The sequence below is a fragment of the Lampetra planeri genome, chromosome 6, assembly GCF_965212315.1.
Source record: "Lampetra planeri chromosome 6, kcLamPlan1.2.h2, whole genome shotgun sequence".
NCBI classification, from domain to species: Eukaryota; Metazoa; Chordata; class Hyperoartia; order Petromyzontiformes; family Petromyzontidae; genus Lampetra; species Lampetra planeri.
The window spans coordinates 15,920,399-15,947,794 of NC_136112.1; the positions used below are offsets into that span (position 1 = coordinate 15,920,399).

Sequence of the window (27,396 nt, forward strand, 5' to 3'; positions counted from 1 at the left end):
CCCGGCAGTGGAATCGATTCGCGATTCCTCTGCGCGCGCTGTCGAATCGCCCCGGGGGTCGCGGCGAACATGGCGGACGTACTGAGCGTGCTGCGGCAGTACAACGTGCAGAAGAAGGAGATCGTGGTGAAGGGCGACGAGGTGATCTTCGGCGAGTTCTCGTGGCCCAAGAACGTGAAGACCAACTACATCATCTGGGGGTGAGTGGGTGCGAGCCCCGCGGCGGCGGCGGCGGCGGCACCGCGGGGCGAGCCAGGCGAGACCTCGGCCTGGTTCCGTGTGGCCCCGGTGCGCGGTCTCCCCCCGCGGAGGATTGGGGGACAGACAGCGAATACAGCCTGGGGGTGTGGACTGTGGGATGTAGACTTTGGGGTGTGGACTGGGTGGTGTGGACTGGGTGGTGTGGACTGGGTGGTGTGGACTGGGTGGTGTGGACTGGGTGGTGTGGACTGGGTGGTGTGGACTGGGTGGTGTGGACTGGGTGGTGTGGACTGGGTGGTGTGGACTGGGTGGTGTGGACTGGGTGGTGTGGACTGGGTGGTGTGGACTGGGTGGTGTGGACTGGGTGGTGTGGACTGGGTGGTGTGGACTGGGTGGTGTGGACTGGGTGGTGTGGACTGGGTGGTGTGGACTGGGTGGTGTGGACTGGGTGGTGTGGACTGGGTGGTGTGGACTGGGTGGTGTGGACTGGGTGGTGTGGACTGGGTGGTGTGGACTGGGTGGTGTGGACTGGGTGGTGTGGACTGGGTGGTGTGGACTGGGTGGTGTGGACTGGGTGGTGTGGACTGGGTGGTGTGGACTGGGTGGTGTGGACTGGGTGGTGTGGACTGTGGGATGTGGACTGTGTGGTGTGGACTGGGTGGTGTGGACTGGGTGGTGTGGACTGGGTGGTGTGGACTGTGTGGTGTGGACTGTGTGGTGTGGACTGTGTGGTGTGGACTGTGTGGTGTGGACTGTGTGGTGTGGACTGTGTGGTGTGGACTGTGTGGTGTGGACTGTGTGGTGTGGACTGTGTGGTGTGGACTGTGTGGTGTGGACTGGGTGGTGTGGACTGGGTGGTGTGGACTGGGTGGTGTGGACTGTGTGGTGTGGACTGTGTGGTGTGGACTGTGTGGTGTGGACTGTGTGGTGTGGACTGTGTGGTGTGGACTGGGTGGAGTGGACTGGGTGGAGTGGACTGGGTGGTGTAGACTGGGGTACAGCGTGGGGTGTGGACTGGGTGGTGTGGACTGGGTGGTGTGGACTGGGTGGTGTGGACTGGGTGGTGTGGACTGGGTGGTGTGGACTGGGTGGTGTAGACTGGTGGTGTGGACTGGGTGGTGTAGACTGACTGGGGTGTAGACAGCTGGTACGGACTGGGGTACACACAGGGGTACTTACGGGTACAGACTGGGGTATAGAGTAGACCGGGTAGACAGGGGGGGCAGAGAGGGGTACAGACAGGCGGACAGACAGGTGGACAGACAGGCGGACAGACGGGGGGTATCGACAGGTACAGACGGTACAGGCTGGGGTACAGGCAGGAGGTGATTGACAGGTATTTAAACGTGGGGTTTATCTTGGGATTTACATGGGTATAGAGAGGCATTTTAAGATCATAGACAAGGGGTTTACGGGTATAGATAGAGTATATACGAGTTTTAATTGAAGTATATGAGGGTTTACACTGGGATTTACAGAGGTTTACAGGCGTATAGACAGGTTTGACTGGTATAGACGGATGTGTCCTGTATAGGGCTTTGATACATTTGTAATGATATAAAGTTTATAGACGATTCCACGGGTGTCGCCACCGCCCCCCTCCCCCTTCATCCCCCTCCCCCACGCCTGGGGTCACTGGGGTTAAACAAGGAAGAGTCTAATACTCAACTTTACTATATTCTTTGGGTCTTTGGGTAAAGTCACGTAGATAGGTTCAAAGAAAATAACAATAAAAAACTACGACGTTTCAATCACAACACAAGCGAGCATCATCGAAACGTATTTTTTTTATTATTTTTGTTTAATCAGGCGTTTATTGGAGTTCATGCGTTTTTACAGGGTGATAGAAGGGCTTGATCGATTGACGGGTTTAGACGGGGGTTTATAGGTGTTCAGGGGGGTGTAGAGGGATTCCTAGTGGGGGTTGTGACAGGTTTAGAGAGTTGTGTACGGGCATCAAAGGTGTTGCTGGTGGACCAGGGTGTCCATATGGGTGTGGAGAGGGGTTCAAAGAGGGGTCTTTAGATATGGGTTCGCAGCGGGCTATAGAGAGGCATTTACAGGGGTTAGAGACGGTGTTATAGCGAGGGTTATAGACAGCGGGGGGGTTAGGGGGCTGAAGAGATGTTTGTGTTTTAGTGAGGGGGGGTTCTCAGTGGTATTCTGGCGGTGTGGCGAGCGGTGTCCAGCCTTACCCCGATGTACGTCTCCTGCTTGTTACGTCGTTTCGCTAATACGTCGCCACTTTATTATTAACACCACCACCACCTAATTTGCGTCACCTCAACACCCCCCCCCCGCACACTTACGTCGCTGACAACATCACCCGTCCCTTCTTGTTATCCGTCACCTCTCAGCCTTCACCACCACCTAACCCTGTACATCGCTTTGATTTTACGTCGTTTTGATATTCGCCGTCGCGCCTTTCAGGAGCGCATCCCCGGACGTAAACTGTGTATGGGCTTAAACGGGTTTTTTTATGGTTTAGAGGAGGCATTTATTTCGCTTTCTAGGGACCTTAGAAGTGGTTGAAATGGGAGTTTTAGAGACGTTTACATGGCAGTGCAGTGCAGTGTTTAGAGACGCGGGAGGTGGTTGTTGTAGTCGTGCTTTGTGGATGAGTGTTGGCCGCGTCGCCCATCCTCGGCTGGTCGTGAGTGCGAACTCCCCCCTCGTGGCGATGCATTCGCCCCTGCCTGGGGACGGGAACTCCATCCCGCACGTGGTGGTGGCAGTGCCGGATTGCAAAAGTAGCTACATATGTAGCTACGGACCCCACACTTTCAAGGGCTCCACGCTAAATGCTTTCAAGCTATAAATTCCAGTTCAGTGATTCTGCACTTGCTCTATTACTATCGTACTATACCGTCTTCAACTTTTATGAACGACTGGGTGTTTAAGGTTAGCGATTTGTCGTTTTATCTGGCGGTATAGCAAATGAAAAAATACAATTACTTTACTGTGCAAGTTAAAAATGTATGCGTTTCAATATTTATGTGTTTTTATTTTCATTTAGGGCCCCGTCATAACATTTTACAGGCCCCGCACTGGCTTAATCTGGCACTATGTGGGGGGGGGGGGGGGTCACGTGCCCCCGCGTCTGTGCCACGCGTTGTCGCAGGAATTGCCACGCAAAAAACACTTCAAGGCACGCGCGCGTCTTCGACACATTGTCCCACGAAGCTCGTCGCCTTTGCCAGAGATGGCCAAACAACGTCTTGCCCGCCGCTTTTTGCCTTCTCTCATCTGGCCCGAAATTGTTTTGTGTTGAAGCGCGTAAATGCCATCGCTGGCTTGAAAACTGGTTTCCAGTATACAGCATGCACCTGTGTATTTGAGTGCTGGTTTTGTCTCTTTGTGTGTAATTTACTGGGTATATTAGTTTTTTTTTGTGTTTTTGTAACAACAAATGTAGAGGCCTCTCGCCGAAACTCCCAGTAAACCACGTGACTAAACCACTAATGAGGGACGCAGCACTGGTTAGACAGAATAACACAAGTGGTTTATAATTACAGGATACTTTTTCCATAACGTAGGAGAGGACAGTTCTAAGCGCACGTTTTTGCCACGTTACTTTGTAACGTTTGCGTTAACCTTCACCTCCATGACGATTGGCAATTTCATCGTCCTGGTTAAATGGTGTCTTTTGAGAATCTCTCCTGAATTTGTTTGACAATTTTTCACACGTGGTGAGTCTCGGTTACAATTGCTGTTGAATGGGTTGCCTTGTGATGTGTGTGTGTGGTCATGGATGAAGCTTGTTCTTGGAAACAGGAGTATTAGATTTGAAGTACAGTATGAGAAATTATACATTTTTTACCCAGGAAAGCTTTGCTAAGTTTAAAGATTTGTTTTCCTCTGGAAGGTCCTGAGGTGTTTTGCCAATCTTTTTTACGCGAGTTTTGCAAGTTAAAGGAAACTGGAGTATCCCGAGAAGACCTTCACTTATGGTGATCTAACACGCTCCTCAGTGGGTGCTACGATTGCAGATGTTAGCTGCCTCGCCTGATATACAGGAGGGCGTAGGTTTGATCCCAACTGATATCTGCTGTATATTTGGAGTTTGCGTGTCTCTCTCCCCGTGGCTGCGTGGATTCTTCTCCGGCTCCTCCAGTTTTCGCTCCATATTTATAATCAACATGCGTTGATTCTAAATGGCTGCTTTAAATTTCAACATGATGCACCACATTGTTAAGCTATCATTTGTGGCCAGGTCGCTTCTAAAAAAAAGCAATTTGCTCAGTGGGCCTTACCTGGTAAAATAAAAAATAATTTAGTTTACACGCAAAAATCTAGACAAATGGGTCACACATCCACGTGTTGTACTTCAATCTCTCGGATTTGGGGGCCTATAAGCACTCTGAAATCTGGGTGTTAGTGAGTGATCCACTTCCAAAACACTGGGTGAGGGGCCAGGGTCACCGCGCCTCGCTGCTGTGGCGAAGCACAAACTCCCACTAATGCCAGGAGCCCTGCTATGGATGCAGACATCCCTCGATTTTACGAATGTTCGGTTTACGAAATGTCGCATGAACGCAATTGGCAAATCCTGGGGACTTTTCGATGAACAAAATCGAATTTCTGCATTCACGGAATTTCACACGGCACGTGATTGAGATCAAACAATAAGCACCTGGGAGGCTGCGTCATATCCATCCGTGGCAGCGTCACGGTATCCCTGCTGTGTAACAGTAACGCCTCTACATCACCTTTCCACTTATTCCAACATCCAGCAGATATTTAGGTGACTTCCCTGAAAAGTTTAAATATTTTAGTTTGCAATGAATCATTATTTAATCGTTTTAATATTGATGTTTGTTTATTATTCTTTTTGTATTGTGAAAAGTGATATAGGTGTGTATCCCACATTTTTGGTGTTAAATTAATGGGAAAAGCCATTGCGATGTACAACATTTCATTTTATGCGTGTTTTTTGAAGAACGCATAAATCGAGGGATACCTGTACGTTGGCTTTCACGACCAACAGTTGCAGTTTGACCTCTACATTCGCAGATTTTTTTTTCGCGAAATTGGATTTTTTGCGATGTTATATTTGTATGCCAGCTTAATTTTCGCTCACTTTTCCTTTGGCTATTCACGATTTGGCAACATCGCATCATGGGGAGGGATACTGTACCTGCTTTTACTATTTTTGTTCTAAATTAATTATTCGTCAGTCGTTTTAATATTTATGTTGTTTCATATTTTTTTTGTGCCGTTGCCTTAGTGCTATTTTTGCCTTTATATGTGGGTTTTTATTTATTTCTATCGTGGCGTCTGAACGTCGAGTGAATGGGGGAAGTGACACCGTGAATAAAAGGCAAGAACACGTGATGAGTTTAACTCAGAAAGTGAAGTTTTTGAATAGACGGTGCATCTGCTGTTGGCCACCATAACACGGTAGAGGAGCCAACAGTCCGATACACAGTCAAACCCCGATTTACGTCTCTACCTTTTGTGTCGTTTCGCAAACACAGTCACTTTATTAACACCGCTACCTGATTTGCGTCTTCCTCAAGCCACGCTTATGTCGCTGACAGCATCGTCCATCCTGTCTCGTATCCGTCGCCTCTCAGCCTTCGCCTTCACCACCTACCCTGTAAATCACTTTGATTTACGTCGTTTAGATATTCGTCGTCGCACCTTTACAGGAACGCATCCCCGACGTAAACCGGGGTCTTACTGTATCAACTAGAACGAAAAGGAAAGTCGGGAAAGTGCGGTGGCAAGTGCACCGATGACTGCCAAAGTAGTATCATCACAACCCCATCATCATTTTAGGTAAATAAAACTTACAGTATAATTTATTCATGTATTTTGTTGTATTATTTGCGTTTCAAATCTATTTGTATTATTGTACAGTGGTTCACTTGTGCGGCGGTCTTGGTGACGTCATGGCACCTATTTAAGCACCAGGATGAGGAAGCTTTTCCATGCCAGAGCTAAGCTCTTGTTAACGCCTGATGCTGCTGGGTGTCGTCTCAAGCGAGACGCTGTATACATTGTCAATTTGTCTTGCCTTTCAACATTGCAGTTCACTGAAAAAACAAATGAATTGGCATGTTTGCCCACGTGGCAACTTGATTTGATTGGTTCTGTCAGGTGATGGAGGGTTATTTTTGATCTAACCCAGAGATCGGCAACCGAAAAATTTGGTTTAAAAAACCCTCTATTTCAAGAGCCGCAATGCACGTGAACACGAGACGGTGGTCCTTAATAAACAACGTCAAGAAGCAGTCCTTAAAGCAGGTGTGGGGAACGTCCGGCCCGCGGGCCGTAGAAGGTCCGGGGAATCATTTGGTGTGGTCCTGCCAAGGCAACCGCAGGCGGGACTCGAAATTCAATCATTCTAGGAGCAAACCTGGAAAAGCAGTTGCGAGCAGCAACATCATCAATAGCAGCTAACATCACACGCCTCGCCAAAGAGAAGCAGTTCCAGCCATCACATTAGGGGTGAGTTAATTAAATGTTTGACCAAATATAACAGGCTAATTTTTAAGTTGATAATTTTGTAGGGCCCGCTAATGATGTTGTAAATATCCAAATGGCCCTTGGCAGAGAAAAGGTTCCCCACCCCTGCCTTAAAGAGACGCATATGAATGAATCATCCACTCCATGGTTCCCGGTGACAAAGAATCAAGACCGTTTCGCCTGGACAGCAGCCTCAGTGGCGAGCACAAGGTCATCTGCCTATGCAAATTTTCCTGACAAGTTGGGGAGCAGATCACTGATGCAAATAGCAGTGGTCGTGTTGAGAAAGAGCCCTGTGGAACCCCGTTGTTAAATGAATAGTGAAGTTTTATTGGTCTGTTTCTCTGAAATGTACGTGCAGCTTGTAAGTGGTGAGCGTAAGTTGTAAGTAGGCACAGTATTGTTTTTTCCCAAAACTAATTTAGACACTAATCTAGATTTGAAGTTTTCGTGACTGCAGGGATTCATTCTCTTTGGTTCAGCAATTGTTTCTTGCTGTGGTTGTCCCACCTGATGACAGACGCTTGTGTTGCGCCCAAAACGTCGTGATTTAATTTATTTTATTTTATACCTACGTGACTTTACCGCAAGAACCAAAGAGTAATTTAGACACTTTCAGCAGCATACCGTCATTCCAAACTGTGACGTATGCCGCAGGCATGTCTACAGGTCCAGAGCTCTCATTCGCTCCCCACATTTCTCAACCCTACGGGACCTTAGACCACCACATTTCCCACATCTACCATTGCCTACACTGAGCTGTTGCTGAGACCCTCATCCATGTCTTCATCACACCCCAACGAGATTATTGCAACTCGCTCTGCTAGATGGCCTCCCCAAATGCCTCTTCTGAAAACTCCAGATTATCCAAATAGCTCTCGGCAGACTTCCCAACAGCACCCATAAAATGATACCACATTACCCCAATGCTCCGATCTCTTCAGTGGCTGCTGATCCAATCATCTTATCCATCTCACTGTACTCCCCCGTACACACTCTTCGCTCTCGCAACCAACGCTTGCTGTTGAAGGCACCAGTCAACCATCAGCGGGAGATCGATTTTGGCTCCCTCCATCGTCTGGAGCTCTCTTCCCCCAGCCTCCCTTGCTGTCGATGCCTTACCATTGTTCAGGACCTTCCTCTCTTACTCTACCTTTGTGTCTTTAGCTTTGTACAATGAATAAATATATCGGTTCCCCAGGATGGCTGTACCCTACCCATTATAAGCAGCATCTTGAGATCCAGTTGGATTCCAATGCCTTTAAATAATAAATGTATTTAACGAAACACAGTTTCAGTTTTTTCAGTTTCATTTATTTGGGACATAGCGCTAAGTACCCGGCGTTGCCCGGGCGAAAAAGGTAGACACACAAATGCACTCGCACATACATACATAGACTGAACAACAACAACCGCCATTCGCCACTAAGTGGTGGTGACGTCACCACAACGCTTGTGCCAGGCTATGTGCACCTTGTGGCCACGTGAAGTATCGAACACCCGCTGGCTGGAGGTCACGGGGCAAACCCAGATGGCACAGGTCGACTGACTGAGACAACTGGCTGATGCACCACCTGTGCCCTCTACTGTGGCAACTTGCTGTGCTTTAGCCACCCGTCGCTCCGCTCGTTGTGTGAGCGTCGCTCCTCCACCCTCCGTTGTTGTTGGAGGGCGACTGCCTCCTTCAGGAGCCTCCTCCACAGAGGCCGATCTTGACACCGCTGGTACTAGTCATCGGCAAGTCCACTCAGCTCCACGTCCTCCTGTACTACATCATTCCATCTCTTCTCCAGGCCGTGCCATGGCCGTTTAGCCCCCTTGATCCGGCTGAACAATAGCTGTTTAGGCATCCGGTGGCTGGGCATGCGGGCTACATAACTCAGGCAACGCAGCCTTGCCTGCCGGAGGAGCTCAGCGATGGGATTTTGTGCAAATCTTTCAAGGATTTGTGAGCTCCTCACACAATGCAGCCTGGTTAAACCCAGGATGGATGGTAGGCAGGCCATCCTACATGTTTATAACCGGCAAAGATGTTCCATTAGGGGGGTCCAAGTTTCGCAAGCATAGAGAAGGGAGGGAATGACTGTGGCCGAGAAGACCTGAAGCTTCGTGCGGAGTGATAGACCAGGTAGCTTCCACACAGCGTTACGCAACCGATGAAAAGATAATGCGGCTCGACTGATTCGGAGTGAGACCTCTGCTGTTAAACTGGAGCCGGTCATGAGCACACTGCCCAGGTATGGGAAACTCTCCACTGTCTCCACAACTGGCCCATCACTGATTGGGAGTTGTGGGGGTGGAGTGTCCGATGGTACAAAAGACCCAGGAAGGTGCTTAGTTTTGGTGGGGCTGATGGTAAGGCCTCACCTCTTGGTGGCAAGCTCCAGATTCAGCAGCGGCACCTCGAACTCCTCCGAGTGAGCAGTAATTAGCAGATCATCGGCATACATAACGTGTACACTATGGGAACCTCATTTGCCAGTAAAAATATGATAATTGGTTTTTTACCCTTCTATCTGGCCACAAAACTGACACCTTTTGTGCTCATGACCGGCAATACCTGCAGGTACCTGCAGGTATGGCGGTCTATGCAAACATGACTCCTTGTAAAAGGGTGTCAGTTTTGTTGCCAGATAGAAGGGTAAAAAACCAATTATCATATTTTTACTGGCAAATGAGGTTCCCATAGTGTAGATGCTTGCCCCGAGCTCTCATACTCTGATGGTGCATTGTCTTTGAGTTTTGCGCCTTTTGGCGTCATCTGGTCCAACCCATGTGAGACTAGGCTCTAAGGAAAGCTGTCTCGGGTGTGGACCAATCAACTTCAAGGACAGTGCACATTATCAGAGTTATGTCTTTTGTTTGTATTATGACTGCAGGTATTGTGGTCTATGCAAACATGACTCCTTGTAAAAAGGTGTCAGTTTTGTTGCCAGATATCATACATAACGTGGTTGAGCAATAGGGAGCCATCCCTTGACCGCACCCGGGCATCGATCAGCCTCCCATTGTATCTGTACCAGATGGGAATTCTTCTGGTACAGCCATTGAAGGCTTCACGAAGTACGTGGTCCAAATATATATAAAATAATGTGGGAGCCAGAGGACATCCCTGTTGCACCCCAAGGTGTACAGGGAATGGCTCTGACTCATGGCCACGTAGTTTGACGCGGGGCCGCTCACTATCATGAAGGTTCTTAAGGATGGTGAGCAGTGGGTGAGGGACTCGGAAAGCACAAAGAACAACCCAGAGGCCAGGCCTACTGATGGTATCATAGGCCTTGAGCAGGTCAATAAAGCACACGCATGGATTAAGACGCACTCATGGACCTACAGACACGCAAAGAAATGGACTTACACTGACTAACACACACGCACATGGACTGAGACAAAGACACATGAACTGACACACACAAAACATCGACTTACACACACACACAGATGGACTGTCACACATAGACATCCACTTTAGATATACACACATGGAGTTACACACACATATATCGACGTACACACATACAGCGACTCACACAGACATACGTGGACTCGCACACAGACATACTTGGACTCACACAAACATTGACGTAAACACACATGTACTTACACACACACATGGACTAAGACACACACACATGGACTAAGACACACACACATGGACTTACACACACATACATAGACTGACACACACAGCCCTACACACACATACACATATGGACTGTGACACACAGACATCTACTTTAGATACACAGACATGGATGAACACACACATATGGACTCACACACATGCATTGAGTTACACACACACATCGAGTGACACACACATGTATAGACTTACACACACATGTGGACTAACACACACACATATAGACTGACACACACATACACATCGATGTACACGCACACATCGACTGACACACATAGACACACAAACGCACATTGACTTACATACTCAGATGGAGCCATGCACACACATCGACTAACACACACACATGGACTAACACACATACACAGCGACTGATACGTACGCAAATGGACTGACACGCACACTTGGACTGACATACACACATAAACACTTTGACGTACACACACACATGGGGCGTTATTCGTTCGAAAAAGACAGACACACGTGGACTTAAAGACACGCATGGATCTACACCCACACACATATGGACTCAAAGACACACACATCGACTGACACACATCGACGGGCACAGCAATCCTCGATGATGGCACAGCTATCAGTATTGCAGTATAACGTATGAGTAAATAGTGTGACGTGAGCGATGGAAACAATAGAAATGCATTGAAGAAATAAGCAGAAATAAGTGTAAATAAAAGAGCAGCAGTACGCACAGGTAAGTTGAGAAGCAGGCTACAGTCGAGATTATAGACTTCCAGTACGCTGACTCAATGACATAAGCATTGCTACAGTCGACATGAAATGCTGGCAGTACACTGAGGTAAAGAAGCAGGCAACAGATTATAGACTACCATACACTCTTGATGGTGAAAAGGAAAATGAGCAGTGTAGATACCCCCACACCTCCCCCCCAGCATCCCCCGCCCGTGCAAGAATAATGCTATGTAAGCAGTAAAAAATTGCTATCTACGGAGTCTGTAGTATAAACTGGACGCATCGTGTTGGGGGGAGGGGGCAAAAAGGACATCACATTGTGAAGAAATATCCGCAGCGTTATGTGTGTATGTATTGCCTGTTAAACGCGTAAAAGGAAATGTCCCCGTGAGCTCGAGCGAAGGCGCATCACTTGGCAGGGTCCCCCCCCCCACGCAATTGGCTTCAGTTGGTACGGTCGATGTCGCTCAATAAGTAAATAATTAAGAATAGAAACGGCACAAATGTGTTCCTTAAACTACTTGAACGTTTACGGATGGGAAAACGGAATAGCCTATTCCCACCGCGGGGCTTAGGGCGTGCTGCCTGGCAAATTTTTTTCTACGTATAGCCCACCGTTCGAGAGCCAAATCCCCCGCAAGCGTGAGGGGGTGAGGAGCCAGGGAGGAGAGATGTAGAAGGTGGGGGGGGGGATATATATCACAATATATACCTACTGTGCAGTGAGAAGTTATTTGCTGTCATATTTGCCAATTCGGTAGGTGACATGCATAAGAATCAGGTTGGCCTGTATTTTTGTTTTTGGTTGGAGTTCACTGACAGCATCTCAAAGAGAGGTGGACTTCCCTTCCTGTCCAATGGGCTCTTAGGAGTAACATTCTTATCCATCGTTACACTTTGTTTACTTTACATATTGTCCCCAAGTCTTTACTCTTCTGGAATTTAAGATCTGGCAACACTGAAAGTATTGCATGTGCATCTGCGTAAAAATGCTGAATGTGTTTATGTCCAGCAGGTGAATGGTAGTGCAGTGGTTAATGTGCTTCCCTATGTACCAAGTCACCCGAGTTCGATTCCCACTCATGAACAATAACAGTGGTGAATATTTGAACCAGTTCTTGACCTCGCATAGGTCAACTCAGCCTTAAATTAGTACCTGGAGTGGTGTGTAAATATCAGCCCTGGGGAAGCGAAAGCAGCCGGGCATGGTGTTGGTCGCCCATTTCCGCGTGTGCCTTGCCGGCCTCCATACAGCACTTGCCCCAACAATCTGCTAAGGGTACACGGGGGGTCTTTGTCTCTGTCGTTTGTTTGTCGATCTGCTCAGGACTGGTAAAGATGGCCAAGCCAAGGAGTACTACACACTGGACTCGATCCTGTTTCTGCTCAACCATGTGCATCTCTCGCATCCTGTGTACGTCCGGAGGGCAGCGGTGAGTGCACATTAAGTTCAGTGCTACAGCCCACAACCCAGTGCCTTGTTATGCCGCGGAACAAGTCTCGGTCATCCGTTTGGCGGGTCATCAGGATTTAGTGACTGCAATCTTTATACACGCCCAGCACAATATGGTAAAAATCGGTGGGTAATGCTACACGGAGGGAGAGTTTACAGTTATTATAGAGGAGTGGCATTTTTATATTTCAGGGAATCGAGTTTTTTTATTTAAGAGGATTTGAGCGATTGTTGTCCAGCTGACATTGAGGCTTTTAAGCTTCTCCAGGTCAGAAATAGTCCATGAAGAGGTAAGAGTAGACCAAATGTATGAACGTAATAATCCTTTTCTGAAGGAGGTAAAAACACACAACATCATCATGGTTTAACACGTAGACTTTCACGACCAATATACATAATAAAGGTTTTTGGGTTAGATCGCGTTATTCATAAATGTGTCGTAACCCTCCACTACCCGACACGGCCAAACAGTAAGCAAGTGTCACGTTTACTAAAGACAAATAGTTCACTACTTTAGCCCACCGGTGTGTTGAAGAGTGAATCAACATCATTTAAAAGTTTGAGTACGACGTTTCGCTGGACTAAAAGAACACCAAAGAAATATTAAATTATCTCAAACACAACTGTCGGCAGTGGCAGAGCATGCTTGTCAACAAGTACACTCAATTGATTTTGATAACGTTGAAGTGTTGTGTAAAACGAATTATTACTGGCCAAGACTAATGAGACGTGACAAATGTTTTACTGTTTGGCCGTGTCGGGTGGTGGAGGGTTACTTCACATTTATCAATAACGCGATCTGACCCAAAAACCTTTATTATGAATCATCATGGTTGGCTGTATTGCAAAGCTAGGTAAAAGGTACAGAGATGAAAGGATGCATGGTCAATTTTGCGTTGAAGTCAATAGGAATAGTAAGAGAAGGTTTATGAAGAGTTTGCAGTCAGTAGGGACTTGAAGGTAATGAACATCTTTTTAAAAGAGGAGCCACCTAGCAAGGAGACACTGGAAATGAAACAGACTTGCTTCGCAAGGGACCAACTGCGGTTGGTCAGGGTTGTGCGTTTTCAGTAATCCCAACACAAAGTGAGCGCAGATTGGCGATGGAAGTTGTACACTTCTGCATTGCCAAAAGAAAGAATACAGCGAATGATGTGCAAACACAAGTCAATTAATATCACACGAATGGTTCTCAGCAACGGATTCAAATCCCTAGAGAAGCAAAATGATAAACGTAACATAATCGGTGTCTACCGATCATGCGTTGTTCTTCTCCATGTGCTCACAGGCAGAAATCATCCCCGTGGTTCGACGTCCCGACAGAAAAGACCTCTTGGCCTACCTCAATGGGGAGACAGGTACGTCTATCCCTGCCGAAACACCGTCCCCGTGGGCGCCGTCGAGGTGCCCTACCCTGGCTTTCCGGGAGAAGGCGACACAGAAAATGCGGACTCCACCTGTTCCATCTTTAGGCGTGGGTTTTTTTTCTGGGTGCTGCTCCGGTCTCCTCTCACATGTAAACACTCGTCAATTAGTCAATAACGACCTTTATATATGAAGGATTGCAGAGCTGGGGTTGGGGGGGAATTTGGCACTGGTGAGCAGTGTCTTGATTGGTGCTTGTTCACTACCTCCAATGCAGTTTGTTGATGTTTACGTTGTGCGTGCGTGCGTGTGTGTATTCTCACAGCCACTTCTACCAGCATTGACAAGAGTGCCCCTCTGGAGATAGGCCTCCAGCGACCCACGCAAGGTAACACGCGCAGATGCACCCTCGTGTGAGTCAGAACGCACACAGCGAGAACGCAGCAGCGCACTGCTCTACAGCAGCGGTTTCCCAGTCTGTAGACCGCGACGGACCCGCTGGTGCTACGCAACTACGCGGGTAGTTTGTCCACGGAACTGTTGTTACAGACGCTGTTTTTATTCTCAAAACACCATTATATATGTTTGCGACATGGTGGTCTGCAAACTGTTTTTGAGGGTGGACAGTCGCTCACGGGCCACCCGGAAAGGTTGGGAACCACTTCTCTTCAGCACCGAGGCCGTCATTGACTCTTCCTCTTATCCCACCTAGTAAAAAGAGCATCTGAAGATACGAGCTCTGAACCTAAGAAACCCCGGCTTGAGGTAAGGGAGCAGCGTGGGCATTGCGAACGTCACCGTATGTGCTGTGTGTCTGTCGTTTTGGCGTTCATTGATAGTTGTCGTCCGTTAGCAGTGGGTCACTGTGTGTCCGTGGTTGTGCATGTCCACGTGTGTGTGTGTTTGTCTTAAGGTACGATGAAACCAACAACAAAAATTAGCTCATGTGGATAAGTACGCAGGCTATAGGGATCCAAGCTATTTGAAACATAACTTTCAAACATTTTTAATGAGAATATAAGAGTTGAAAATCACGGTCACACATGTCGTTATGTCACTTCCATGCATTTTAAGGTCAGGGAAATGATGCCTCTAAAATGTTCTGCCGTTGTAAGCATCATCCCAAAACTGCTATCATAATCACAGTGATACCTGCGAGTGTCAAAGAGTGGTCCCCTAACTGGGCATGCTACTCCTGCAAACTTTGAATGGATAATTTAATCTCAAGATAAGTGAAATGAATTCGGAGGGGGGGTGGGAGAGGGAAAGACAAAGAAGAGAGAGGACTAAACACGTCAGCGGTTTTGTGCAGGATGCAGAGCGCGTACGCCTGGACAAGGAGCGTCTGGCTGCCCGCTTGGAAGGATACAAAGAGGTCATGGTCAACACCGAACAGATCCGGTAATCATTGGCATGGAACACCTGGTGAATGCAGCACATCGTCACACGGCCCACCATAATCCAGTGTTCTTCATTGCAAGGCCCGCGGGCCACTGTCGACCCTTGGTGGCCTTTAGTGCGGCCCCTGACGTGCGACCTCCGACAATACGCAAATGGTGAAAACGCCCCTTGCAGGTGGTGTAGCGCCCCTCACTGGCGATGTCTTATCGGCAAAAGTGGCCCCTCTCTAAAAATGAGTGATGAACACAACCATAATCGAACCGGCTACCTCTTGATTGCAAGTCCAGTGTGTGAACCGTTACACCATCGCAGCGCCCTTAATTTCTCAGTTACAAAGGTTCAGGGTAACGCAAAAAAAATTTACTGAAACAATCCTGCTCATAACCCGGTGCTACAGAGTCGGGCTCTCTCAGTAATCGTGGGAACTCGTCGACGCGCGTCACCTCTCACAGCTCCCTCTCCGAAGCGATGTCCGTGGAGAAGATCGCGGCCATCAAGGCAAAAATCATGGCCAAGAAGCGCTCGACGATCAAGTCGGACCTGGAGGAGGACGTCGCCGGCCTGGAGCAGCGCAGCTTCGTGGACGCCGAGGTGGACGCGACGAGGGACATCGTGAGCCGGGAGAGGCTGTGGAGAACCCGCACCACCATCCTGCAGAGCTCCGGCAAGGTACCGCTTTGTCGTCCTTGAGAGAACGCCCCTGTACGCCGGGGCGGCTAGGAGCGCTTTACACGGGATAAGCACTTTGCCTCGCACATCAGCTCAAACATTTGAAGGGGCTCACCCCCAGTGGCAGCTGCGCTGGTGAGGCAAAAGGTTACACGGCGCCAGTGGTCGCAGTTGTAAATTTGGACCCTGGCATAGGCACACATTCGCCTAATTTTTTAACGATGTCACAGGATCTTGAACATCCACTGTGAAGCAGACACATTCTGCAATAATAACCAGGGGAGCCTGCCAGATTGGAACCTCTGCATAAATGGTGAACACGCTCCCGCTGGGCCCCGTCTCACCGTCCCTTGACGAGTGCATGCGTTCAAAAAAACCAGTCTGCTCGTCTTCCCGTCAATCATCTTCCCAGGAGCCATTCATTATTTATACTTTTCGATGTACACGTCATGTAATTTACGTGTAACCAGCTGATAACCCATTGTGACAAACATCTCTTCTGCTAGCGCCGGCTGAAGAACCGTGTAACACTATTCAAAGCGAAGTCGGTTCTTGCCAGAAAAAAAAATCAATAATGCTAATTTAATAATGCCTCCATCTGGCTTATTTCAGAAGTACACAATTTAAATATAGTTGTATTGTTTCTGAAGGTTATTTATTAGCTGTAGTAACAATTTGTCATCATTATTCAATTCAAGTAATATATTACAGTAATGCCACTGGAATTAGTATTCAAGTAAAGCACTGTTGGTGTGAGCATGGATTAAATGAAGCCATGATTGTGTGTGGTGAAGAAGGTTTGACAGTTAAGGATGTGTAAGTGATTAAAATAACCCGCGCGATTTGTGCTTGTGATCCCATGTAGCGAATGCTCATTGGGCAGCGTTTGGTGGGGATGGTTGCGTGTATGTGATTAGGATTTTGCCAAGAACATCTTCGCCATCCTGCAATCGGTGAAGGCACGGGAGGAAGGGAAAGCGCCTCAGGAGCCACGGCCTGCCCAGCCTCTCAGCCAGCCAGTACGTAAAATATGAGTGTGTGTAAGCACAGTTGCTGAGCACAGGCCCAAAGTTTCAAAACGTTTAGCGGCCAGCAAAGAAACGGCAGGGTTAGCGCAGTGTTAACACTGGTGGCTCTCAGCAGGAAGAGCCCGGGTTCTTTTCCCAACTCGGGAGCATGTCTGTGTTGAGTTGGTGTGTTCTCTCCCTGTTCTGCATGATTTGTCCGCTTTACTCCCATAGCAAAAAAAAACATACAATATTCGCCAAACATCTCAATGCAGTACCCTTTTGAAAAATAGTCTGTGGACTCTGTGTGGCTTTGCTGGGTAAATAAGTAATTAAATATATAAAACAAACAACATAACACGTTTTTTTTTATTCATGAAGGTTATTATGAGAGCTTAGGAAAGAGAGGGAATTCCGAAGTCAAGCGTTGCGAGGGAAGACGCAGGAAGAGACGTGTTGTCACCTGCACTGCTGTAGGTTAAAGCAGGAGCAGTGAGTCCTCAGCATTTAAGAATCAATGAGTGACGTTCACAGGACCAGTAACTATGGTAGTAGCGATCAGAGTACAATTTTCGAATCCAAGCATAAAGGTTCCCTGTATAGCCTTTAATAAACTGTTGGGGCAAGTGCTGTTAGTGAGCACCGATTTAATGCCGAAACTGCGCCACCTTTGTCTCTGCAATGCTGATATTTACACCCCACACCAGGTAGTACTCTTTTGAGGCTGAGTCAACCTCTTGGAGGCACAGCACCAGTTCAAATGTTCGCCACTGTCATGGGTCGTGAGAGACAATAGAATCAGGGTCGTCGGGTTCGTAGCGCAGTGTGCTGACCGCTACACTACTGTCCAACCATAGGCCAGCTTAAATGTAAGTGCACTTTTGTGCTTCAATACAGTTTTAAAACAGTGTAAGGGTTGTTTGAGTTGATGGAAAGAATGAGCTTAGATTGGCCAAAAAACATCAGTTTGGCTATTGTATGCCAACACACAAATGAAGCCGAGTTGATTTCATCGCGGATGTTATCACAAAGCACATGTCATCTTTTATAACTAGACTGGAAACTAAATCCAGCTTTTCAATTCAGGTCCAAAACTGATCTATTATCGAATTTACTTTCGACTTCAGACTTGATTGAGACTAAAACTAGAGAATACCAAGCCTTGGGGATGGTGGCTCATGCCTGTGATTCAGCACTTTGGAGGTAAGGGTTTGAAGGGTCTCACACATTTGTGAAACCACCGGGAGATGACAGTACAGCAGGTGGGTTTGTGATCCCATCTATAAAGGGCCATTCACTGTTGATATCCTCCTTTGCATGGTGAGTTTTTTCTAGGCGATCTTTTTTTTCTGAACAATTTGGGATGTATCCCCGGGGAGCAGCCTCCTGGACATCGAGCCTGAGACTCATGGATAATAGACCAATTATTGTAATAACCGAGTTCACACCCTATGCAGTCAGTTACTGCACATGGAAACGACAGTGTGCTGTCTTAACCTATGTACAAGTGTGTTTTGGTAGCTGGTGGACTCTGCCACTGAACTTTCCCCTGCCTTCACAGCAACCCACGGTGAAGCAGTCCATCCCGGCTGCCTACAACCGCTACGATCAGGAGCGCTTCAAGGGGAAGGAGGGTACGCGCATCGCTCGCGTAACACACCTCGCTTGTTTTCACCGCTAGCTCAGCATTGCCCTACACATATGCCAATTTAAACACTGTTCATCAGGAAATGTGTATGAAATTGTATTTTTTATCAGGCCCCGTGGTCTAAAGTGAAGTCGCCAACTCTTATCCACTCAGTCTCTCGGGCTGTAAAGAAAGGCCATTCCCATAAACATCTGCTATTGTATGTGGATATTTCTTCCTTTTAGGGTCACTTTTTCTTTCCAGTGCTGATGCTTACGTACTCGACAGGTATTAATTGATAGGTTGAGTTGACCAACAGAATGTCTAGATCATGTGGAGATATATGCGGTGGCGAGATTTTAACTACCTCGCCTGGTATGCAGGAGGTCGTTGGTTCGACCCTCTGACCCTCACACCTGCTGTATATTTGGAGTTTGCGTGTCTCTCTCTCCCCGTGGTCATGTAGATTTTTCTGCGGGTCCTCCGGTTTTTCCCTCCGCATTTAGACACATGGATTTAGAGTATTTTGGCTGCTATAAATGTCAGCATGATAAGCCACTTCGTTGAGCTATCATCTGTGGCCAGATCGCTTTGGAAAATTATCTTTATAGCTCAATGGGCCTTACCTGGTAAAAAAAAACCTGATTTAAGAGAGTTGAATTCCTTATTGGGTTTATTTTGTTCACTATATCTCAAATAAAACATCTTTTTAGTTTAGTTTACTTGTCAGTGACGTGCGCAATGGGGAATTGAACCCATGTGTGTGAAGGCAAACACGTTCGTTGCCTACTATGTTGGCTATTTGTCGATGTTTTCTTTTGAAGCCAGTAATGTTGGCGAACGCCTTGAGCTCATTGCCATCTCTGCTTGTGCACCACTGCCATCACGGTATTAACGGATGCCTTGTTGACATTGCGCTGCTGGCTGCTGCACCTCCGCCTTTAACTGTTGCGCTTTACCCCGATTGACTGTTCTGTGCTGCTCTACGGCACTCTCTTTTATCCTGTGATGATTTTGTCGCATTGTTGGCTGTAATTCGATTTTCTAGTTATTTTTATTGTCTGGGTTTAACCGGGAAAGTCTCGCTGAGTCTCGTGACTTTCAGGAGGGTTCTGGAGGGGGCGATGGTTGCTACGTACAATCCCAATTGAGTAATTTGCGGTGTTATTTTCCACATTTGGGAAATTTGGCCCGTGACGCCCGGCATGTGATGGCCTGCATTTACAAATGACATCGCAGGATCTTTAACATCCGCTGATAAGCTAACAGTGCATAGTATATTTAGGGCTCATACAATAAACCCTTCATAATATTCGTGGGGGATCCATTCCTGGAGCTTGGCTTGAATATTAAATCTGCGCATATCAATGCTCAATCCTCATGAGAGAAATCTGGTGAGGGGATATTAACATATATTACTTTTAAACAAACATCTAAAATGTATGTATTAATGGATATGTGTAATATTTTTGTGTTATTTAACTAAAATAATGATTAACATTAAAGTGCAAATATCAATAAACATTATACCGAACGTAATTTCTAAATATCGTAAAGGGAAGCAGTGGCGTGTAAGCGGCGCGTCGGACAGAGGCAGGCTGGGAGGCAGAGTGGAGCCATGTGGGGGCGACTCTCTCGCCACTCCCACGCCTCACCTCTTCTCATCGGGCAGCCGCGAATTACAAATAGCACCACTAATACATTTGTCGCAGATACGTGGTTATAAATCCCGCAAATATTAAGGGATTTGCTCTTCATCCGCAGAATTAATCAGGGCGGCTGCCGGATTCGAACTGTGAACCTTTGGAACAAGTGAGGGACGTGCTAGCGCTTGGCCACCGCCCCCGGTCGTTTGTATCGTGTGTAGCCACTCGGTTACTGCCGACCGTATTCTAAACCAGGCCCCATCTTCTGGCTGCTTACATCGTAGCAGGGATAATTGTGTGATAATAACCTCGAATGAAAGCATGTAATGTGTGTATGTTGAACTTCTTTCACGCTGTACCAGGCATCCATGCTAATCGGAGGTGCGGGAAGCATAAGAGTTATGAGATTTAAATTCGAAGCCAAACAATCATTTTACATACAGATGCAGTGAGATGAGTGAAAAAAGTTGGGGTTGAGGCAGATATCATGAGTTAAGATTGGAGATACATATTGGAGGTAGAGATGAAATGAGAACGCAGATGTCCTGTGATGAAAAGAAAGCAATGCAGATGAGATGGACAAGTAGGGTGTGAGATGTATAGGCAAGACAGAGACGTGCTGAGATGAGAGAAGAGAATGGAAGTGAAGAGCTTTATCGTGAGATATGCATTGGGCAAGAGACAGAAATGTAGTTAGATGGGGGACAGGTGGCCAAGTGACTTGCAGATTAATATTCGTCGACAGTAGACATGTCGTGAGATGGGAAGAGATATGCAGCCTAAACAGCTATATTGTGACAAGAGTGAAGGGCTATGAAGATATGGTGAGATTTAAAACATATTTAGTGATAGTGGACGGAACGATTGAGTGAATTGTAAATGTATTCAGATGAGAGTGCTGCATTCAGACGAGGTTTAAGAGAGATGAGGGAGCAGTGGCGCATGGATTACCACATTCAACTCTGAACCCCCCTGGTGAAGTGAGTTCGATTCCTGGCCACATTGCTTCTTGATAGTATTACTTCTCAGGAACTAATCATAACTGCTGTTGCTTTGTGTGCGTACAGAAACCGAGGGCTTCAAGATCGATACGATCTCCACGTACCACGGCATGACCCTCAAATCTGTGACGGTATGTAATGCACACCCAGACTATACGCTAGTCTACGTAATAAACACATTGCATCCAACGTTCATAGCTATTGCCTGCTAGGTTGCAAGAGAGAGCGAGAGTTATTATTGGTAGTGTGTGGTACAGTATGCCTGAATTTACAAACATTCGGTTTACAAAATTTCACGTTTGACGCAATTGACAAATATTGAGACACTTTCGATGAACGAAATCGAATTTCCGCGTTCTCGAAATGTCACTCCGCCACGCGCCACGAGTTCATAAAACAAGAGCCACCTGGGAGGCCATCCATCCGCGACAGCGTCGGCCCCGTCCCCGCAGTGCAGCAGTCACACCTCCACATCACCTTGACAGTCATTGCAACATGCAGCAGATCCTATGGTGGGTTCCCTGAAAAGGTTCACACTGTTATTTTACAATTAATTATTATTCAATGGTTTTAATATATATGTCCTTTATCATTATTTTTGTATTGTGAAAAGTGATTTAGGTGCACATTTTTAGGTTAGGGGTAGAGTTGGCATGACATTTTTTGTAATACATTAATAGCAAAAGCCATTCCGATTTACGAAATATCGTTTTACATGTCTTTTTTGAAGAACACAATTGTTTTGTTCTGTGAGACATCCGTACACATAAATGTAATAATGGATTTAGAATCGTTTTAAAAACTTCAGCCAGACATTCCTGGATTCACAAACAATTCACCATGCCGTGTCAATCTTGGGGGCTGTTTGACCGTACTTCACCACGGTGGCGGAGGCAACGAACAGGACCGGTTCAGATATCACTCGCCCCTAATTTAGGCACGTTTGCGAATGGAACTCGGGTCTCCGGGTGTTCGTAGTGCGGCGTCCTAACCACTCGTACGGCCGCTGCACCCTTTCTCTGTTTGTATTTCGCAGGAAGGAGCTTCTGCCAGAAAAACGCAAGTTCCTGCCGCCCAGCCTGTGCCCCGACCCGGTGAGAGGCGGAAGAGTGTGCGAGCTTTCTCGAGCGAGCGAGTGTTTGTGTTTGTGTTTGCATCACTAAGTGAGAGTGCATCGGGGGAATGTGTTCACCATCTGCTTTTCTCCTGTGTGCTCTTGGCATGGAGGGAGACCAAAAAGTGGTAGAACTTTAAGCCCCCATTTGAATGGTTTACCTGTGAAACATATTCCTGCGGAGGGAGCTGGTAGGGACGTTGGGTTGCTCGGTCAATGGCCAGGGTCAACGGCGGTGTGGTGTATTCCGCAAATATGGCCGACTGTGAGGGCGGGCACAAGCCGGCGTGAGTAGGTTAAACGTTGAGTTTTATAAGGGCACCACGGGGTGACCAGCCCCTTCCCACCCAGCCCCACCCCTCCCACCCCCCACCCAGCCCCACCCTCCCCACCCAGACCCTCCCCACCCAGCCCCTCCCCACCCTCCCCACCCAGCCCCTCCCCACCCAGCCCCTCCCCACCCAGCCCCACCCCCCACCCAGCCCCACCCTCCCCACCCAGCCCCTCCCCACCCTCCCCTCTCCACCCAGCCCCTCCCCACCCAGCCCCACCCCTCCCATTTTTGGATGCACGACGGACGGACGGACACAATAATCTTCTGTGGGCTGGTGGAACCAGGTGGTTCCTACAAGTATAATTTGGCACCTCTACCCTGGCTTCACATGCATTGACGAGTAGGCAAGTCATGCTTGGTCATGTCGTCCAAGGACTACACCGAATATGTGCGTGTGTGTGTGTGTGGTCGTGTGTAAAATCAGACTGTTGGGGCAAGTGCTATTAGCGATCACTTCTGAAGGCTGGCACTTGCCCCAACAGTCTTCGTCTTTGTTATGTAACATCAAACGATAGCAGTCTGCCAGCTGAGTCGGATGGCTACCATTACTGGCTTCCCCGCTCAATCATAATACAGCAGACTCTCCATTATCCGCGCTAATGACGGGGAGGACAGCAGCGGATAGTTCAAACATATCCATTTTCCGCGGATCTCTATGCCAAAAACCAGTATAATAGCTATAAATTATGTTCAAGTTAAGAAAATGGAGTTTGTTAATGAACGAATTCTAACGATCGACTGATCTACACGTGTGCTCAGTGATAACACTTTCCTGCTCCTGCCCAGCAGAAGACTGCGCCCACTTAGTGGACAGCAGCAGAGCCACGCCAATCAACATCAATCAACTACTGTACTGTAGAGGCGATTACGTGACTTTCTGATCAACCGGAGCAACATGTTTGTTCGGTTTAAGCACGTGTGACTTGTAATGAACATTTGCAAGAATAACAATGTGTACCTGCTTTTACATTGTTAATATGGGCTTAAGGGAAAATCCATGCATTATTTATTCATGTCAAAATCTCAGGTGCGAGGTTAATCCGCAAATCGGATGAACCGCACGGGGTTAATCGGAAGTCTCCTGTACTTCTGTATTCAGTCTCCCAGGCGCGACCTCCACCCAATCAGAAGAAAGGGTCGAGAACGCCCATCATCATCATACCCGCAGCCACCACGGCGCTCATCACGATGCTCAACGCCAAAGATCTGCTGCAGGACCTCAAGTATTCAAGCACAAACCCAATCCTTTGATGACAGTACACGGCAATGAATTACACTTTGTTTGGAATGCCAAGCACGTGGCATGTAACAATTCATCCCTCTCTACCACCTGCCTTGCACGATTGAGTAAATTGTCACGGGTTTTGGGTTGCGATTTTTTTTTCCAAGGGCAAAGAATTGTCTTGTGGTTTCTTATCGTTATTTATATTGTGTTCTCTCGGTTAGCCTTAATATAACATTAGTTTGTAATTATGATAGATCGTGAACGATCAGTTCTTATGCACATGATCCGACGCGTGTATCATGAGCGCAGCAATTTACAGGCAGTCCCCGCTTCTACGTCGTCACGGTGCGTTGCTGGAAACCTCGTCGTGAATCGGCCCCCTATTTTCCCATGGACATTAGAAATGCGATAAACATCACTTGCCGATTTTCCATTTATCAGCTGTATCTAACAGGGTTTAATAGGTAAACATCCACACAAACACACTCGAGAATAGCAAAAGCTCCACGCCAAGTCACATCGGAAACCAAACCGACTGTTCAAATGCGTTCAGAGTCGTGACGGGAAATGCATCGTAAATCAAGTTTCTGCGTCGTAAATCGATCCATGGCGGCATATCAACATTGTAAATGCGGATCATCGTAAACCGGATTGTCGTATTAATCAATTAATTTGTAACTTGTTAATGCACGTGCAAAAGTACCTGTGTAGTCTAATAATTACACACAATATACTCTGCCACGTGCATACGCATGCACACACATGTGATGCTTGGCAATGACTGATGAGTATGGGGGATGTTGCAGGTTTATGTCGACGGAGGAGAAGAAGGGGGCTGGATGTGTCCGGGATAACGAGGTGCTTATCCAGCGGAGGAGAGAGGCCGGGGCTGCCGGAGGCGCTGGCACCGTGCCCTACCGCGTCATTGACCAACCGCTCAAGCTCACACAGCAGGACTGGTGCGTGTGTCTGTGTGCGTTCGTTCACGTGTGCATGCGTGTGTATTGTGGGGAGCGGTAGTGTAGCGGTTACCGCGCCGTGCTACGAACTCAGCAACCAGGGTTCGATTCCTGCTCAAGGCCAACACCAGTAACGATTATCTGAACCGGTCCTGGGCCTACCCTAGGTCGACTCGGCCTCAAATGAATACTTGGTGTGGTGTGTAAACATCAAGGTCGGGCGTGGTGCTTGTCACCCACCCCCTCGTGTGCTGTCCCGGCAGTCACAGGTGCTCCCCAACAACACTTGCCCCAACAGTCTGTTAAGGCTATACAGAGGTTCTGTGTATATATATGTCTGCATGCGGCAGTTTGTTTGGTGCCACACGATTGTGGTACGGGCTAGCCAAGGGTATGGGTTGGTATGGTACGAGAGGATTTGGAGCTGATTGGAGTTGCTGATGACTGGCACCAACATTGTAATGCCTCGGTAGGAGGAGGCTTGTAATGGACGCTCCTGGGCAGTTGGAGGCAGCAGCCCTCCAACAACAATGGAGGGTAGAGGAGCAACGCTCACAACAACGAGCAGAGCACCGGATAGCTAAAACCCAGAATGTTGGCAGTGGGGCACACGTTGTGGTACGTCTGCCATTCATCTGAGTCAACCAACCTATAACACATGGGTTTGTCCTGTGACCTGCTAGTGAGTCTTTGAAAGTTCATGTATCCTCGGAGTGCACTTAGCCTGGCACGAGTGAGTGTGCGTGTTTCTCTGTGGAGTGATGATGTGTAAAGACGTGTGAAGTTGTTTTTTTTCCCTCCCGTTTGCGGGTATTTTGCAGGGAAAGGGTGGTGGCCGTTTTTGTCCAGGGCCCTGCCTGGCAGTTTAAGGGATGGCCCTGGCTTTCTCCTGATGGCTCACCTGTTGATATATTCGCAAAGAGTAAGTGTTATGCATTTTCTATATTACAATGCACGCAAATGCACATTTGAAATTAAAAGTAAGCTCAACGTGAACCAAATATGATTGCGCGCTATTGTCTCCCTATGCTCAAAGTGTCTCGCCCTTCTCCAAACCCTGTCCTCTAGTCAAGGCGTTCCACCTGAAGTTTGAGGAGGAGCGGTTGGATGCCAACGTGATGAAGTGGGATGTGCAAGTGCTGGAGCTCAGCCGACACAAGAGACATCTGGACCAGGCTGTGCTCTTGAGCTTCTGGAATACGCTTGACCAGTAATGCACTCGCATCCTGCACAATGCCCAGACCGCATCCACCAATTTGCAACACGAGGACAAACTGATTGGTCGATACTGCACTGACAGGGGTGCACAAGCACAACAATAACAAAAACTCAACACGTCAGATAAAAGGTTAAAAAAACAATTATCAGGTAAGTTCTTGTTCAACACGTAGCTTGTCACAGCCACTCATAACTCAAGTATGTTTCTCTGAGTTAGGCCACCTGTTGGGGCATTTCTTCTCTCATGCTTACACCACAAAATAACTGCAGGCATCTTCACTTCAACTGCATTGGTGTGTTGCTGAAAGCATGATATGAAACCCTAAACACGTAGTTGAACCCAGAACGTCACACTTGGCATGTAAACCTCGTTGCGCCTAAGTGAAGCTCAGCTGTCTTCACGAAAAAAACATTCTGAGTGTTGTATGTATTTACATTTTACTTGGTTATTGCAACTCTTGGTTATGGAGAATCCATAAGCGATGCCACTCATTGCAAGTTTGTATTATTTTCCGTGTAGCCTTGGTTTTATTTTTTATATTTCACCTGGATAATTCCTTGAGCTGGGACGTCTCGTTTGCAAGGGTGTCCAGTGCGTTGAGTGCCACATAGTAAACACATAATTGCACATACACACATTTTAATGTTTGGCTGCTGCCTTCCTGTATTTACTTCTAATGCCTACCCTCTTCTGCTGCCCTGATCTTTTCCCCTTGTCTTGCAGGTACATGGTCAAGCACAAGACACATCTGAGGTTCTAAAATTCCTGAGACCTGGACCAACCTGACATGAAACAAATTTTTGCATCTGTGTTTTTGTGCGTGCGTGTATATGTATGAAGGTCTGTGTGCGCGAGTGCGTGTGGTTCTGTGTAATTGCGTCTGTGTTTTCGCGCGTATATGTGACCCACCTGCGTGTTTGTGTGCGAGTCTGGACCTGTGTGTACTCCACTTGTGTGAGCGCTTGGCCAAAGCTCTACACCCTGTGGTGTCCGTGTCCACCCATTTGTACTTGGATTGAACATAGCCAGGCTACAGTGTAACATCCGTAAGGCCTAACTACCAGTGACGAAGCATTTACGGAGAACGCCCAAACAACTGTAGATCTCCTTGCAACAGTTCCGTTGATCATAGTTACAGAAAGCCGTCTTTTGGAACGGGAGGACTTGTATCCCCAAAAATGCATACTTTTGACTAGAATTGACAAGCATCAGATGCTGCACACTGGGATTTTAAGTCATGATCACAATGCCTTCGTGTAAGAATGATTCCCAAAAAAAATAACTGTACATTGTTTAAATTACTGGTATAGCAAACATTTAGACATTGAATAAAAAAAGAAAAATTTAAAA

The 27,396-nt window shown here is 47.4% G+C and overlaps 1 protein-coding gene across 1 annotated transcript; it reads left to right on the forward strand.

Annotated features, from left to right (window-relative positions):
- LOC144719614 (parafibromin-like) lies at positions 1-27,396 on the forward strand. Its single transcript, XM_078595697.1, has 16 exons — positions 1-200; positions 12,354-12,459; positions 13,768-13,837; positions 14,170-14,232; positions 14,557-14,609; positions 15,157-15,245; positions 15,698-15,914; positions 16,832-16,933; positions 18,483-18,555; positions 21,262-21,326; positions 22,232-22,289; positions 23,743-23,866; positions 24,675-24,827; positions 25,649-25,749; positions 25,896-26,037; positions 26,770-27,396. The coding sequence occupies exons 1-16, from the start codon at positions 70-72 to the stop codon at positions 26,804-26,806; spliced, it is 1,584 nt and encodes a 527-aa protein (XP_078451823.1). The 5' UTR covers positions 1-69; the 3' UTR covers positions 26,807-27,396.